General features: G+C 39.2%; 1 protein-coding gene across 2 annotated transcripts in view; it reads right to left on the reverse strand.

Annotated features, from left to right (window-relative positions):
* foxp4 (forkhead box P4) overlaps positions 1-18,907 on the reverse strand; it is a 109,370-nt gene that overhangs the window by 70,013 nt on the left and 20,450 nt on the right. For both annotated transcript variants that reach the window (XM_056734329.1, XM_056734328.1), the window contains exon 2: positions 2,313-2,490. In XM_056734329.1, the coding sequence (XP_056590307.1) occupies positions 2,313-2,480 (168 nt within the window). In that variant the 5' untranslated portion in view covers positions 2,481-2,490. The remainder of the gene's footprint in view (positions 1-2,312; positions 2,491-18,907) is intronic.

The raw sequence follows: 18,907 nt of genomic DNA on the forward strand, positions 1-18,907 counted from the left end.
TACTTGCGCGTAAACATTGGCACATGCAGGCACATGCACACATTCTAGAGGCGCACAAGGTATTAGTGAATCACTTTACATCTTAGAATCAGTTCATATTGGATATTTTTTGAGTAATTTTGGATATTTAACTGTGGATGATTGTTTCCTCGCATAAATTGACTACATTTCCTTGGAAATTAAAACATCTTATGAGCGTTAGCTACACCACTGCTGCTTTCTATTTGCAATATTTTGTTCTTGCAAAAAAAAGAAAACTTTTGTAGTACTAGGCTGTTTTTTCTAAGAAAATGTTTGCCAGGGGTTTTTCTGGTCTGACTCTACAATATAGCCAATGGCAGCGAACAAATGAAAAACAAATACGCAACATACGACTGACAGACTAAACGAACGGCTTCTGTTTTGACATGCTAAGAGGCCGCAAATTTGTGTAACAAGCACTCTATAATCTTGCCATTGAGGAGCATGCAGTGAGCTTATCTTAGCGGAGAAATACATTTAGTTCTTAAGCTTTCAGTGAAAGGACAGAAAACTTCAAGAGTCGCTCTTAAACAATTATGGCTAAATGGCAGTTTACAAATACACAAATATACTTTTTCTTTTGACCGCAAAGCCTTCAAACTATGTGACGTTGCTCTTCTATAGAGTGATATTTAAGCTGTCTGTGTCCAGAAGACATATAAATCAGGAATATAGTCTGACAAATGTTTGGACGTAACTTTACTGTTACTTTTACAAGGAGCTACTGCATGCCACCAAAGAGCAAAGAATTATGGGTCAGTGTGGGTAAAAAGTGAAAAAGGAAAATAAAGAGAGACAGAGAGGAAGTAAAGTAAAGAGAAACAGAGTGTGGCATGTTTGACATTGGTAATGGTTTCGAGCAGAAGAAACTGCCAATTTCTTTCTCTTATTAAAGGCTTTGGCTTGCATGACCATGTACAGGTGCACTAACACCACACTGCACATTTGGAAAGAATGGCCCCGTTGTGCATACAGTGAACTCTTCACACAAGTGCACACACGCATACATTCACATTCATTACATTGACTACAATTTTAAGCACTTTTTTAAAAAAAAGAGCAATGCAAAGTTTTGGCATTTTACAAACAAAGTTCTTTCCTTTTCTCTTTCTGTTCTGTATCCTGCTCTTGCGTTATTCGTTGTCGGTTACTTTTTTTTAGTTGTGGCCATTCATGAGGAACTAGTGACTAGCACGGGCTGACAACAATTTTTCTATCTTTTGTTTTCACTTTAATTTTATTCCATAATGTGATGTCATATAATGAACACAGGACATCCCAAAGTGTTTGAGAAATAAAATATTGAAATCAAACTAAATTGACATTTGGGTTTTCAGGGGCAAAGTGTATTGGTCTTTATTATTGATATTCTATGCTTAGTTGTTTTTTACTCAATTTAGATACAAAGTAATTTACAAATTGTATATGAGTGTTATAAGATGTGTTATAATAAATGTAACAAAAAAAACATTTAATAACATCAGTATATCAGTGGCATATATACTTCATACCAGATAAATGTGTCAATCTGTTTTTTCAATGTTACATTAAGATAAACATATGCTCAGAAATATTTCCAGCCACACCTTCTGTTTCATTGATAACAAGGTCAGGCGTCCTGTTACCCTTTACGTCTGTGATGCATTTGGAGAAAAGTGTGAACAGAAAAAGCGAGAGTTTCAGCCAAGAGAGTCCGGGAAGTGAAGAAATTCCAGCTGACAAACTGGATATGGAAGACACTGACGCATAGTCCAGAAAACAGCGCAGGCCTCTGCATGCTGACGTGTCACAGCAGAAAACATTATTGTGACTGAGGCCAGGCTTAAAGTGCTGCAAAGATTAAACCTACAAGTGTGATTTAGTATCAGGAAATCAGTTTGACCTGTATTAGTGGTGAACAGAGTTTGGGAATGGGTCACAAAGCTGTGTTTAGCTGTAAGCTTGTACAGAAAACACTCTTCAGTGTCTTCAAATTCACTTTTAAATGTGTTTTCTATTAAGCTATGTGTGAAAATGTCAAGCCTGTGTACAAGTTTTAGTAAATAATTTAATGTGTGGCCATTACATATGACTTAAGGGTTGCGAAATGTTAACATGGCACACAGTCAACTGTGACAGGTTTTAAAAAACAAAATGTGACTTTAAACTGCGGATTCATATATATCTAATTGTTTGTATGTTGCGCAAGACGTGCGGATTGCACAAGAAATAACTAACAGCTTACACACTTCCTGAAATAAAGAGTTTCTCACACAACTTTTTCAGTCAACAACTTAAGCAAACACACACACCTGCTGCTGTTGAAGGTGCAGTAAATCCACTGGGCTGATCTCCCCATTGGTGTCCCCGTTGGACCCCCCCTCCCTTCCTCCGCCGTCTGATTGGCTGCTTAGACTGCTGACTCCATTCTGATTGGAGGGTGTTGTTCGAATGGTCTCTGTTGCCGATTCTACCATCATCACGTGGCACCTGCAGGCAAACACAAAAACATATTAAAAGACTAAATCTGCAAGTGTCATTTTGTAAATAAAAAACAGCGCCTACACTAAGGCACAGATGTGAAAACGTTTACAATGTGACAAAACAACCCATCAGAAAGTCTTTATTTGCAGTGTTAATACAGTGAGTGACACATCTGCTAACCTTGAAACCAACGCAAACAAGTAGTCAGTCATACATCTATTTAGATACACCTAAAGAACCACCTGAGCCACTGAATAGCCAATGGCAGCCAAGGGCACGGACATTGATGAAGAAGGTCTGTCTGAAGAGATCAAAACAACAGCAGTCTGGGGGTGGCATACTTTATCCTTACCAAAGGTTAAAATAAACCGAAGTACATCAGCTTTGAAGAGCCCTTGTCTTAGAATGTGACAATGCATCCTTCCGAGTTACAATGAAACGTTGTCTGATAAAAAGAAACGGCAACCTCATGTGTACTATTATTGCAAGTATACAAACAAGAGTCCACCAACACAGAAGGAATGCTTTTAGCGTCATCAACTGACAAAGCGAGAATCTAAAATACTCCACCGACATTTGTTGTTTACAAAGAGACAAGAAGCATTTTAAGATCAACAATATGGATCGGCGCATCCCGCGCATGAATTGTGGGAATGTTATTATCTGCCCATGCGGTACGAGCTGTTCAGCCCTGTGCTAGTCGCTCGCCACAACAACAGCTGAAAACCATCGAGATAGAGAGCTTTAGCCACTTTAGAACATACTCATGAGCCAGATGTACATTAGGACACTTGGAAACTTGAAGGCACATCTATGAATCCAACAAGTTCGCATTCGGAGTCACAAAAACGCACCTGGTTGAGGAATTATATATATTTCGGCCAAAAGCTGTCAACTGAACTAGTCACGCGAAACTTGCATGACTGAGGAATATGCAGGCTTGTCCTGTATCGTGAGGGACAAACCCAAGATGTTGGTAGTTTTGTCGCCTACGGACCAGAAAGGAAATTTGAAAACATGCGGCTTATTTTAACCTTCACCCATTTATATCCATCAAGCGTTAATATGACATGTTGGGGATAACATCTATCAGCTCTAAAATTCAACTTGCCACTCAAATCAGCTGTTGTAAGTGTGCTTATGGCACCAAATAAAGAAGATTAGATAACATATAAACTCATTACACTGTGCAGTAGAATCCCATAGGAAATGCATTCGCATGCAGGATATGCAGGACTTGTTGCCTGCGCCATTGAAATTGCGCTTGAAAAAACGCATCAAGTCAAGTGCAGCAGCTCAGCGAGTGCATCATTGCCATATTAACCAGCCTGGGGTGTAAGCAAGCATGAAGCCTTGTCATATCCCGTAATGGGTGTATATTGCCGCTATAATGGAAGGTCATAAATAAAGCAGCCCAATAAATCTGTGCAGAAACCTTTGATTACGCCTGCAAAACAGAAGTTTGCAGAGTCTTGTAATTGTTTTTGGCAGCCTCATCTGAGCCGCCTGTGTCAAAGCTTGCCGCATCTCGTTTAGACCCTCAAGCCCCTCAATGTGAACTTTGACCTCTGAGAACATAAGATGCATTTTTCTTCTGGGGGGTGGAAGGGGGGTTCTTCACTGATCTCAGAGATAAAAACATGCATGTGAGGAAGAAAAAAAAAAATGGCACGTTTGCCTTTTAATTGGGATGGAAGCGAAATGAGACCAAACTTGCCTTCGCTTCAGGGACAAAAGAAAAAAAATCTGCTTTCAACAGATAAAACAAAAAAAAAAACAGGACCCGCGTCTTCACGGCATGGTAACGCAATGCATGGGCTATGCACTGAGGTTTCTCTCTTTTTTTATGTTCTAATATCAGCAGATTTTCTTTGGCACATACAAGAAAGGGTGGAGGGGTGGTGATTCATTCTCTATCCTGTTTCTGCAAGTACCGAGGCTGCAACAAGGGATCATGGGAACTTCTGTGACTGCCTGTTAGGAGCTGTTCATAATGCTGATGATGAGAGTTGCTAAGGTAAGATAGCAACAAGGGGAATAAACACCTCCCCGAATTCTGATTTGGCTCCAGAAGTGCATATTAGAGGCAAAAATGCATGCATTCAGCCTTCTTTGTTTGTAGTTCTTGTAATTTGAGGAAGTGATGAAAAACAAATAAGGTCAGAAAAAGCAGCAGTGGCGAAACATTTTATATCATTTATGACAAAGTGTCTTCCTCCCACATGCAAAGATTCTCCTTTCCTCAAGCGTCTACCCTAAAGGCAGATAAGGTTCCTAGCTCACAGTGAGAGAATGTGGCTGGCAGGGAAACGGAAGATTCAGAGAGTGCTGGCTAGGAGAGAGAGTCTGAGCCCAGTCGGGCAAAGGTTAGCGGTCTCTTGGGTAAATCTCATACAGGTGGTCCGTCACTTCACACCATTTCAAAAAAGACCAGCCCAGTTAGAACTAAAAACTTCCAGTGTTCTCAAAAGTTCAGAGGTGAAAGGTAGAACATATTATTTCTGTGTTTTTTGTTGTTTAGGGAACATCATTTACGGAGACATCAACACTATAAACCGTAGACAAAGCATCAGGTGTTCTTGGCTAAATGAACTTGACACTGCTTTCCAACAACAAAGCAGATCCCCATAACACTCTTACATCCCGAGCGCTATCTCTAATCCATTAACCATAACTCTTCACAACTAAAATCCGGAAAGACACAAAACAAAGTAAACATACGCCGGCACAAGTGCGAATCTGTAAACGCTCAAACGATGACAGTCTCGGTGACTCAAACACGGATTCTCTCGTGTTCTGTCTACCGAAGTGAAAGTGAATTTACCTCTGAACCCGACTAACAGCTTTCACTGTATTTTATGACCCAGTTGGCGGGCTAAGAGCTTTGAAAAGGATTGAGACTGTCGGATCCAGCCGCCTGATCCCAGATCAGCACATCTGCAGGCGTATCCTGGAGATTGGACTCATCGTTTCGGTCCGACTCCAAAACACAAGCCTCACTAATGCCCTCTGAATTCGGTACTTCCAGCCTGGATGACTTCACTGGAGTAAAGATGGTAGACAGCCAGCGCTGCGTTCAGATGGTACTCGCATCGCCAACTAATGGAATCAGTCTTTATTATTTCAGATGAAAATGGGTGTATTTCAAATCCTTCTCATAAAAACGTATTACTGGCTTCTAAAACACTGAGAGCTCTATAACGGATGATTGACCGTGATACCTGAAATTTCATTTTACGCATGTTTTGCTTTTTCCCCTCCTTGTTTAGGCCTCATTGAAAGAAAATATGGCGAACATTAAACCGGACTAAAGAATTTCCTTTGCACTGAAGAGGACTGAACGGAGCCATTTTTAAAATAATGCAGTGATTCAAGTCGTGCAGTAATTCTTTTGGCAATGTCGACAGACTGGTTTAAATTTGCAACTTCAGCTCTCCGGCACACACACCAGAGCTCCACTTCACCACAATAAAGAAAATACAAAAGTGATAATACAAGACGACAAGTTTGACAATATTCTTAAAAGTGGAATAAATGGCTTAATTCTGCCTATTCTCTCCTATGCGCACTGACTCATTCTTTCATTTATTCTTCTTGACCATCCTCCTCATCTGCTGTCTTTTCTTGCACCTGTGGAAAAGTCTTGCTCCACATAACGCGAACGCTAGCACACACAGACACCCATCTTAGAGACTTTTTTCTATCCAGCAGCTTACCAGATTAATAACTCTTTATCATGTTAAGCCTCATACAGGTCTATTTATATAAGTCCCACAAAGGCTGTTTCTAGAGCCTTGCATCAGCTCGCAGGAATGCTCTTATTAATAAAACAAAGGAGGAGCCAACATGATTAGTGGAGACAGCCGCAGTTGTGCCAGCGCATCTCATATCTTCTCCCTCAGGCTAACCCGAAACAGTATCAGCATTGCAGAGAAGTAAACAGTTTTACAGCAGCATGCACGCTTCTCTGTTTGTCAACAAATCTGAGCAAGCAACATGAAGTCTGCGTAAACACCAGTCACAGACATATAATTTGTGCCAGTAAATATATATATGTGTGTGTGTGTAGGCATAACTTATATATCTGTGATGGGAGTTTATAAGATTTCATGTTGTTCGCTCTGCATATTTATATAAATATGTATTATATATACATACATATATATATATAAATATGCGTGTATTTATTTATATTTAACAATAATTGAAAAATGTTATTCAAAATGTTATAATTTTCTTAAAATGATGCACGTATGTTTGCATGTTTTTAAATATAAATGCACAGTTTATAGACATATATTATGAAAACACAAACATTTTTTCCGGATAATCGCGATTAAACGTTTAACAAGTATTTTTCTAAAGGCAGTTCACTAGGTGTTTCAACTCAGCTTTCTAAGAAAAATTAGATTGTGACTGCTGAATTGAATGCGTTCATTTCTTTGCTTTGTTTTCCTGTAGATGCGGAGCGGTAAAAACCCACATTCATTGTTTATTTATCTGCCTCTTCAGGAAGAACTGCTTTCCGCATCCAAACATTCAGGAACACCATCTACGGGAAGGATAGGGTGTATTTGTGTTAGCTCCAAAAGCTAACCCACAGGGCAGAGGACAGATGTGTGTGTGTGTGTGTCCCAGTGGTAAGAACACAGCTTGCGGCTCTTCCTCCAAATTTATCTTCCCTAGGCGTTTGGATGGTGGGCAGGTATGACTACATCAACTAAAAGGCTCAGCGGAATTCTGTCACTGCCTGCCATAAAGACAGATAGCAGGAAGACTGAAGAGAGGGTGTGAGAGTGAGATTTGATGAGCAGGGCACCCGAAGCAAGTCGCCACAAGAAAGAATCCCAACGCAAGAGTGCTACTAATATGAGAAAGTTTGAATTGCTGGGCGTCGCTTGGCAGTTTTAACCTTCTGCTTCCCTCTGTACCCGGCACGGCCCACTTCAAAGGGATCAACCATCCGCCCCTCCCAGGGGGCACGGTGGGGTGGAATATCCTGACGGTAAAAAAAAGATCCTCGTTTGAAGACTGCTTAGCCGAGCACTTACGTGTTCTCATTTTATGAGCGAAGCTGTTCTCTATTTCCCCCTATAGCCGTTTCTCTCTGTGGAAGTGGCACACTGCTCCACTTGGCATTATGACAGAATCCCTCAGCGTTGCCACCCACTTACTTATTCACTCACTCTGTGCCTTTAAATTTAACATGAAATGGAATTTGCAACCGAATTTACCTCCGTATTACACAAATAGGACTGGATTTTATTTACCTGGGAATAATTGGACTGTGAAAGTGGGTGTTACGTATTGGAATGGAGCCGGGTTGCTGACGAAGAGGGATTGGAAAATATAATTTGGTGACAATGTAGTTTTACATTTTGGTGAAAGATTAGACTAGCCTTTTTAAACTAATAATTAAAAATAATACACAAATTGATAATTATTTGTACATATAAAAAAAAAATGGGGGTCACCTTCATAATAATAAGATTTTCTGTCAAAAATGAAAATTCTGTATCATTTATTCACCCTCAGGCTGTTCCAAATCTGTATCAATTTCTTTCTTCTGCTAAACACAAAGGAAGATATTTGGAAGTATGCCACTAACCAAACAGATCTCTTCCCCCATTGCTTCCCATAGCATTTCTGTTCCATGGTTGTAGATGGGGGTTGAGATCTGTTTGGTTACAGACATTCTTCCAAATATCTTCCTTTTTGTTCATTTCGTGAGTAAATGATGAAAGAATTTTCATTTTCAGGTGAACTATCCCTTTAAATAAATTATTGCATGTTTGCTGCTATAAGTGGATCTCTTTACCTATCATAAAAGAAACTAATATCAGTATTTCTTGGTCACATTTATGTTTAATTCTCAGGACTGCTTTAACTGGGTTACCTGGTTGAATCCCATGGAAATTACTTTAAGTGCTACCAAGCCAGTTTTTTGGAGCAAAGCAAATACACTCAGATTTTTCCTTTTAGGTCTATGCAAAAGGGAGTTGTGTAGTACTTTGGATAAAAAAAATTCTCAAAGCTAGGACAATTTAGGACAATATAAAAACAGAGTTGTTGTTCTAAATATGAGCTGTACTAAAGATGAGACACTTATGATCAAACCATGCGCAATGACATGAGGTATAAAATGAATGTTTGTGCGTGTTTTTACAGCGATCACAAGTGAGTGATGTACTGTAAAGAGAGCAAAGTATAAACAAATTGAAGCCGCTTTATTGGATACTACAGTTCCAACTAAATCCCTCCCCTCCAACCGCAAAAAGCTTATAGGACCACCAATGTCCAAAAATAACAGATTCATTTCCCAATGGCACAAAAGAGAGTTACAGTATTACAGAGTTACAGATTGGGCTAATGACATAACTTTGATCTTGTGATAATGACATCAGTTTTTCTTGGGTTTCAGAGCTGGTGTCCCAATTACAGAACATACTCGTGTTTTTAATAAAGATCTGCAGCACTACACATTTTTAACTAGTCGGTGGATTTTCGGAGGTCTAGACTAATGAGCTTGAGCAATGTTTGAGAAAAAATTGACTTAAAACATTCATCTACTTGTGTGTGACTGTAGAGTCATTGCTTTGAAGTGCATGAATTGAAAGACCTTCAGCAAGGGTTTTACCATGCAAACATTTTTGGATTACTTTGCCAATTTCTTCCAAACTATTGCAAATGACAATTAAGGAATTGCTTTCCAACCAATTTTCATAAGAAGGGTATAAAGGACAATTGAATTATCAAGGACATACAAGTAACAAGTAAAAAAGATTCTCAAGGGGAAAGAAAAGGAGGCCAAATAAAACAGGGAATTTGTCTTGAACTAAAGTCGACAATCTAAACCGTGTGTGTTTGGGAGCCAGACTGGAGATTTTCTATGACATCTAATGTACCATATGGCAATCTGATGTGTCCATGCTGTCAGGCGCACCTGATGCAGATGAAGCCAAAGTCCTGTTTGCAAAGCCCATAAAGATTAGCTTCAATCAGGTGGGTTTCGTTGCAATAGGTAAACAGCGCTAGCATTCCCGACCGATGAAATCGTTCCTGTGTGTGTGTGACCGGGGCAAACATTTACTCTCCCTGACAGCACCACCCTCTGCCTTTTTCTCTCTGGCCCAAAGTAAGTGATTTTCCAGCTTGCCTTTCACATTTAAAAGACTAGAGATTTCTATAAGAGGTCTCCTCTCCACCAGACAGATCATTGCAAATATTTGAAGTTGGTGCGGGGCCTTCACAGACAGCCTGTTTGTCAGCCGTTGAGCATAAACTGACACAGAGCCATACATCCTTACACTCACATGCATGTAATGCGTGCGACTGACAGAGGACAAATCAGTGTGTTGGGGATGCTGTATTATTATGTGCATGTCTATTTAGAAGCGGAGGTCAGCTGTGGGGATTGTGGGTCGTGTTAATAGCCGGTGGTTATTATCCTGTGATCATCAAGATGAATAAACCTATTTCTCATGTCCTGTAAGAGTTTAATGTCAGAGCAAGGGCAGTCATAAGATGCCTCAGGCATTAATGCCCAAATTGTATTTAACATGCTTGAACAGAGGAGGATATTTATGGCTTTCAGGAGCCAACAATCTAACAATTGCCAAAATGCACATGCAAGAACCTTTTTATGAACATGACCTTCATAAGCTAGATGAACTTTGAAGGATGAGTTACTGGATTAAGGAGAGAGAGAGGCCCGAATATGGCAGAGCCTTATTAGAGAGTCATCTGATCTGGATTAAATTAGTAAATGGGATCAGGCAAATCTGGAGAAAAATGGTTTATAAAAAAATGTTCAATCAAGAAAACAAGAAAGCCACACCACTGACAGCTTGGAACATACAGGAGGGGGGAAGTGGAATATACATTATACATAAATGGTAACCAAACAGAACAATGGCAAAGACAAAATAGTTTGGGTTATTGAAAGTGATTTCTCACGAAAGGATTTAAACTACTGCTAAATCAAACTGTTGAAAAACTGTTTGTGAAACAGCTATTATTCAGCACTACCACATCCGACGATAAGGAGTGTGTATGAGATCAGAACTGACATACAGATAACAATAAAAGACATGATACCATCATAAACAGTAAATATGTAAAGTACAACAGCAGAATAAAAGCGTTTAAAATCTGTCTACCATACTTGCATGCATTTAATATATTACTTTTATATATTTAATTCTAAATCTCGTAATAGATTTCTACAATTATCTTAATTTTTTTTTTTTATATTTTTTTGCTTATATATCCACAACTAAAACAATACATCTATTTAAATGTCATTTTCAACACACAAATGTATTAATTTAAATTTCCAATATTCTTAATATACAAGCAATTCTATTTTTCTATATTTTTATAATTTAAATTTTCTGCATGCCTTGCATGAACATAATCCTTATTCTCAAGATACATTTTTAAACAATTAATTTATATAGGATATTTATTTATTAATGTTTTCTGCTTATACATTTATTAATATAAAAATAAAACATTTATTGAAATGGATTTATTTATTATTTCTATATATGTTTATTATAAGCCATTTTATTTTTGAAATATTTTAACAATGGAATATTTCTGACAGTAAAATGTAAAAAAAAAATCTTGGCCCGATGAGTAGAAAGACTGACTGAGTCTTTTAATGAGGCAGTGAGGCCATTTCTTAAGACATTCAAAGTGGACATGATATAATTTTATACATCTGCTTTCATGACAGCCACTCTGGACTTCTAAGTTAATTAATTGATTGGATCAGAGTGGGTATAATCAAATCAAATTTAATAACTCTATAATAAAAACAACACTTTAGAAGGAAGCATGAGGAAAAATGATAGCATGTCCATTTTTCAAATTAATTGAATTTGTGCACTTCTGAACTCGGTCCAAGGTATCTCTCAAGTACTAACTGCACACCATCTTCACACTAAAACACGCACCGCACACACAACCTTTCTTCCTTCCAAGATTTTTGGGATAAAGCCACGGCTGTTTATAACTCTCAGCTGTTAGTAATTTCCCTATGATATTCTGCAGTAGTTGCACTGCCTAATAAAGTTCTTAGCAAAAGTAAAACCTAAAATATTAATTCCTTCTTCAGCACTGCTGATTGCATTAAAAAATGTCTTTTTTATTATTTAGCACAGAAAAGAAAATCTTTGTTAAAGTGACTTGAATGCAAATTGATATCACTAGAACGAACAGTGGAAAAGCACTGCTAATCTGAATCATAATAATATCAATAGAATAATTCATAATGCAATATAAATAAATTAGAGAGGTAATTCGTTTGAAAATGGATGCCTTCAATTAATGCCCTCCTCCTCCCCCAAAAGACGCACATACACCCGTTTCATAGACAAGAACATTAATTGCCTAACTGTAGTCATTGTATGAGGTGTCAGAACTAGTGTAGAATCTGGCAAGAAACTAAACATGTAGAGTTCACTTTAATATTACATAAATTTTCCAACGCATTTATTCAATATTCATGAATTATGCTTGCTCTCGCTAACTTCTCTTTATATCTGCCGTGAAGTGTTTTCCCTGGTATGAAAACACCAGCGCGAGCTCCAATTCAATTTGAGCGAGGTGATTTTAAAATCAGCGTGCGACACGTCTTCTGTTCACCTTGTTCGCTTTCCGTTCCTCTCCGTGGAACAAGACTAGCTGCCTTTGTGTCATTATCAGCCTTATTACACGTCATTAAAATAGTGGAAGAACATTCCAGAAGAAATACACACACTACACACTCTCTCTACCGCTTTCTCTCGTTGCGAGTGTCACATTTTTGGGTGAGTATGAGCGCCCGTGTGTGTGTGCGCACAGAAGTGACAAAAAAAGAACAATATAATTGGAGAAATGTACGCAGTAATAATAGGTATTCAGAAAATGATAATTCATATTAAACAGGGTGCATAAAGTCAGCCTCATTTGCATGTTTTAGATTATATGCATTTCAAAAGTAATTTCCGCAGGGCATATGAATGACATTAATTCCCGAGTGGTTTCTGCTATAGACCTCAAACTATCAAACACTCAAACATTTAAAAGATGAAAAAAAGAGTAGTGCCACATTCGCGAGGGGAGATTTCAAGGTTAAAGTATTTGAATGCTTGTTTTAAAGTTCTGCCTAGGTTGTTTAAAGTTGTTCCTAACCTAGTTTAAAGTTCACTAAGCCGGATTTGGAAAACAACTATGATGAGACTCAAATCTAAAACCGAGCAAATGTACTTGTAGAATGAAAATGATGGATGAATGTTTCTGTTCATTACGTTTTACAAAACATTCTGCGTAATTATGTAATTAACTTCAATAATTCAGTGAAATTGGTTACATTTCCCGACTACACTACATTATACTTTATATACCGCTTTACTAACACTAAGAAACTATAAAATTACAATTTAAGTCTTAAAAAAGCATACTAAAGCAGCTGAAACTATGAAGAGTACCAATATTAGACAGAATATGGGAGACAGAGTTGGAAAGAGACAGGGAGAAAGAAAGAGAGAGAGAGAGAGAGAGAGAGAGAGAGAGAGAGAGAGAGAGAGAAAAGGGACCCCATTTCATATGAAGAGAAAAACATTGGAGCACAACTTGAGTGGGAAACCCTCAGAATCAACAAGAGAAAAAACAGGCTCTGGATGTCATTTTTCTTTTATAAGACAAATTTGGCTAAGTGCCATAATGTAGTTTGTGATGCATAAGAGGTTTGGGTGGTGGAGGGGTACGTCTAGTCACTCACACGTAAATGAACAAGAGGGCCTCAACGTGCCCATCTACGTTAGTTTTGGCCAACTCAAAGAGATTATGTATATAAAACCGTAACAAGAAACCACATGGCGAGAAGGAACGATAACGTCTGCCTCTCTTTGAGAAGTTTGTGTTGCGTCTGTCTAAATATTATGCTACCAAATGTTTCTTCCCACATGATTATCTCATTATGAATTAATGGACTGCACGCCGCGAGATCAAACCGATGAATTTGTGAGATGCATAGTTTGCGCTAACTGTTTATCTGCCTCGGTGTAAGAAAATAAAACAACACAAATCAGAGGAAGCTTTTGTGAGTCAGATGAAAAAGTCAAACAGCTTTGGGTCTGAGCGGGAAAAGAGCAATTTTGTGAACTGTGTGCAGACGAAACATAAAAGGGGGGTCGTGTTGTCGCCCTGACGATCGGGTTTCATCTTCTTCATTTACAAGGCTCACGTTTACAGGTGCTGACAGGTCGCACTTGCCAACATGAAAAAAGATTTAAAGGAAAGAAAAATGGACTTTATCTCGTATCTTTCTCCCTGTTGTGTGCTCACACTGTAGAACCGGCTTTTTTGTCCTTCTCCAGAGAAGGATATGCGGACAAGTTCAATTACGAGGAGAGCGCAAGTACTGAGGGAACAAGTAAGAGAAAGAGAGAGAGAGAACGGCAGAGTTAAAGTGAGGAAGACAGAGAGAATATCTAGGGGCAGAAAACGGGCTAATTAGGACCTGGAATGTATTTGTTTTTTTCTCAATCTTTCAATTCGTTCTCTTTTTCCCTAGGGAGTTTGTAAAGAGTTCTATTTCTCTTCAACGGGGAAGGCGGAGGGGGGAATGAAAAGAGGATTATGTTTCTTAAGACAAAAATCATGACACACACACAAAAAGACATTAAAGAGAAAAGAAAAAAAGTGACGTATTAGCAGCCATGTCTGATTTGCGTAGAAATGAACCGTGTCAATAACGCACTGCATTGACAACACATTACAGCACTGTCTCAATTCTGCAAAAGTGGAACTTTCCTGTGGAAACAAATGGTCCATCTTCTCTAATCAATCCTCGGGCAATAAGACTCTAATGAAGTTCATACTAAAAGGACTCATTCCAATCTCCTTACTTCTGACACCAAGCGCACTTGAAAGGCCATCTTTAGAGGCGGCCTTAATGATACCAGTGGATAGACTGGACGTGTAAGAAGCATATTCATTCCTTTGGCTTTAATTGGAGAGCTCGCATGACTGACTAAGAAAAGCCGCGAGCCTGGTTCAGAGCCCCAAAGCCTGAGCCCAAAGGCAGCCAGGCAGAGCTAACGCCCCGAGTCAGGAGGAGGTGAACGCCAGCACAAAGCCAACATCAAACTAGACACCCGGGCTAAAAGGTGGGAGCGGGGAGGGGGTCTTTGGGGGGCAGACAGAGAGAGAAAAAGGAAAGTCGATGCTTTTAAAAGACAATTAAACCACATTGATTTCTCTTCATTGTTTCAATGAAAAACATTCCAGAGCATCTGGGCCTTGACTGGTTTATTCAAATACAATCTGTGAAATCTTTGAATAAGCATCACTTGCCTGAAGAATGGCACCCACCTGTTGCTTACATTTCTTACAACGTTAGTTACACATATCATTTCTTTCCTGTAAAATAAACAATACAGCACTTGCTTGATTCTCGCCTTTCTAAACCTGTCTGCCAAGACTTAAATGATGTAGCATTCATAGGTTCAAAAACAACTAAAAAAACACAGCTTGGAAGTATCAAGCCAGTCTAAGACGGGAAAGGGTGGGGGAGTGGATGGGGGCAACGCCATCTGCTATCTTTCACCAGAGACTTCTGACTCCAACTGCTCACTCTCCACAGCTTTGTCTGCGTTTTTTAATACCTTAGAAAATAAAGGAATGGAAAAAAGCTGCATATTTGTCATTTCCGATTGTTTACCTTTTTCACGGCAAATTGATTTTTACATCTCCTTTTCCTGGAAGCGTCTAGATGCTGGCCTGCCAACCCCTGTCTCCCTGTTTTATGGACCTAGTCCTCTTGAGAAGTTTTAAAGCTTTCAGTTCAGAAGTCATTTAAATGATACAATACCGCTTTTGTCCCAGGCACTTCTTTTTCTTTCTGTAACTCTCTTTCCCTCTTTCTCTCTCTTCTATTACCTAAATATCCAGCATGCATTTTTCGTCCTTCAGTTCACCACTGCATGTTTTAAAGCCTAATTTGATCATTTATTCACATCTCTTGACTTCATCTTTTGCTTCTAAAACAAAAAGACCGATGGTGAGACGGATTATTTACATTTACAGGTAACTGTGTTATTAGGTTGTTTAAGAATCTGTCGTTTCACTGTGACTAGTGACCGTCACGTGGTTTCTACGGTATAGCTCAAGACTTGTATTTGAACATACTATTCACTATTTCAACCAAATTAGGAGAAAACGAGAGGAACCAGTAGTGGTATGCCACGGTCTATACAAAACATTCTTTTTCAAAGCCAAATTCTAGTTTTACTTTTACAAGAACGATCAGTCAACTCAATTTTTTACAAAGCACTGTTTGTCTTTAGTCTGAACAATTTGACTTAATGTAAACCCATCCACTGTGCTTAAATTTTACACATTTTCTGTAGCCAAAAATGCCATTGAAAAAGTCTTGCCAGATGCTGCATGTTAAACATAAGCATCTAGAATCCATATGGAAAGTCTGAAGGTTTAAAAAAACGCACAAACTCAAAACCTGCGACCCTTCAATCTTTAAAGACCTTTGTATTTTGTGTTTGTGTGTGTGTGGATAAATCCTCCAAAAAACGAAGGGGAATTCTATTCCTTGAGATCTTAAAAACCTGTTGAGCTGGAAACATCACTCAACCCCCTAAAACTTCACCAGAGATTAAAAGGCTAAATGGACCGGCATGACTAAATGCTTCTCAGCGCAGGGACGTGCTCAAAGGCTCTCAGGGAATTTAAATCCTCATCAATGCTCCAGCAGAGACAAATCCTTATTTATTTTCTATAATAGGAACGCCTATTTTCCCAAAACAGCAGGAGGTGATAAACTCCTCGCTTTGTTCCCTTCGCCATGATTCAACACATCTACTGCCTAGAATGCATCTGGTTCTCACATATTTTACCTTAAGAACAGACAAACTGGACATACATGAAAGTGAATTTGAATGAGGACTTAACCTGAGTGAAAATGAGCAGTCACAATTTTGGTCAAAGGAGTCAAACGTCTACTGGGGGCCTTAAGGGGTCTAATTATTCCCAGAGGACAGCACAAGGTGGTCTTGCACCACAGTTGCATAATTTTTTTTGGCTAGTATTATTCTACTAACATCAGAAGATTTAGTGTTTCAACACTGACTTTACTTCAACCTGCTGCCAAATACTTACACTGTTTTGGGCAAAGCTGCCTCTAATTAAAATAATCCTTTCATGCTTGTCGGATGAATTACAGTTGTATTTGTTATAAATCGGTAACATTACAAATAAGCACTGAGAGCACGCAATTAAAATGCAGTTAAGTGATTACGTGGGTCTGTTTGCATGGAAACAGAGATTGAACCTGGTGCCTGTAACAATTAGGCTAAATAAAATTAAAATGATATCCTCAGCTCTCAGAGGTACAGCTGGGACCGGTGTCACGGGGGTCCGCTCATCGGCGGTGATTGGATCAAATTGTTGGGCGATTTACAGCACCATTCCCCCTCGGTGTCAACCAATTAACATTTTCTTAACACCCAGCACCTCTTTGAAGTTAGGTGTCTCCATTGTAATGGGAGGTTTCCAAGGTCAATTTCTTTTATGGAAGCTCTCCGTCACATTTTTATCTCCTCAGCAACGGCGTTTAATTGTATTTTCACGTTCAAAATTTACTGTAAAGGTGCTCGCTAATTCATCCACTCTATTGGAGGCAATACGGGCCGGGGCAAATTGAAAAGACACAATGTGTCTATTCACTCATTATGGAGACGGAAAGTTACAAACATGGAGAATGAGCCTAAAGAAACATGCAATAAATGATAACATATATAATGGAAACCCACAATGGCTTTGTCCTTCAGGAGTCCCACGCGAACGCTCGCGCACACCCACGAGCTCCGTTTCTCAGTATTTTGCGGTGGCGGTGAGCACAGCTGGCAACATCTGGAGGCATTTTGAGTCTGTTTACATTTCCAAAACACTGAAAAATACTGCAGGTGCCAGAAGAGTAATAAGGAGCCAGGTCACAAAAAACGATTGTTTAAACTCTAACAACTCTCTCTCCTCCTACTGGAGCTTGCCCTCTCTACACTCATTTTTCATCAATCGCACACCACTTGCCTTTCAACGAAAAATATGGTGTTGTAACTGAGCTCCAGTAATAACAGGAAAAATAGGCAAGAGGGAGGATCTTGAAAAGATTCAATGTACCAACTTCAGTTAAACTACAAAACAACATTTGCCACTTTTCTCCATTTCATATATTCTACTGTCTGTAAATATTATAAAGTTATAAAATGACATACTTTTTTTTGATGTAGGCCTACACATGATCTGATAGAGACCTGAAATCCCTCATTGCACTTCTATTTGGGGCTCTCTAGTCATGCCTTTAAACTTTAAACAAAACTGACTTCAAACATTTGCGAGCAGATCAAGAAAAGCTTATCACATTGATTTTTGAAATGTCCGATCCTCTGAACATAACCGCCAACACTTGCCAAACACACAAGCAAAGCATATAAATATTCACCAGCGTCTCCACATGGTCTCTTTTAAACCCCTAATACACACACACACCAGCTGCGCTTAAGTTTTTCCTTCCCTTAAATGTAGAAAACAACTAGGAAAAACACTTGGATTTTGTTCAGCTTAATGAAAACAGACATAAAATAGCCCAGAACGTTGACATCATTTCAACCGCTTCCCCAAGGCGGGCAGAGAAGGGTCTGCTCGAGAATTTGACACAAAGGCACATGCTGTGTAGGATGCAATTACAGTGATTGAGTGTAATTTACCCATGTAAGACGAAACCGGCCGGGCAGATGGAGGAGAAGCAGCGGATCGTGTTCCAGCCAGTCTGCACAGGGCTGGGATGTGGAGCGCAGCTTCTCACCTTTGAACTAACTAACATTTGCTCTGATGACATACTTTGCGAACAGACATTCCACATTAATATGGGTCGACATGTGAATCTAAATGCATGCCTGTATGCGCGTTACATAGATCTGCACATGAAACGCTGTCACACACAGCAGTTTGATTTCATCCATGTGCTGAAAGCTCAATTAAAGAAATTACTTTTGAAATGTTGCACCACAGAAAAAAGCTTGTAATCCTTTGTGCTTTCTGACTTCTTTCCCGTGGGAGAAGGACGAAAGGAACCAAAGTTAAGGCAGCCTTTGAGACTGTCTCATGGCATCTCGTGGCCCTTACGGAGACTGACTTTTCACGGATTAACATCAACACCGATTGTTACCTTTTGAACAAAGCAGCTGAATGGGAAATAAAGGGAATTACAGTCTGAGATGAGCAGTCACATGGTGGTGCAGCCAGGAGAGACAACCCTGGGAAAAGTCCAGAATTGGGGCAACTCAGAATGTGGAAAATGTGCGGAATTTTGTCAGGGGTAGAGACCATCATTGGGCTGGACGCTGATCCTGAATGGGAT

This window comes from Triplophysa dalaica, chromosome 21 (genome assembly GCF_015846415.1).
Source record: "Triplophysa dalaica isolate WHDGS20190420 chromosome 21, ASM1584641v1, whole genome shotgun sequence".
Lineage (NCBI taxonomy): Eukaryota > Metazoa > Chordata > Actinopteri > Cypriniformes > Nemacheilidae > Triplophysa > Triplophysa dalaica.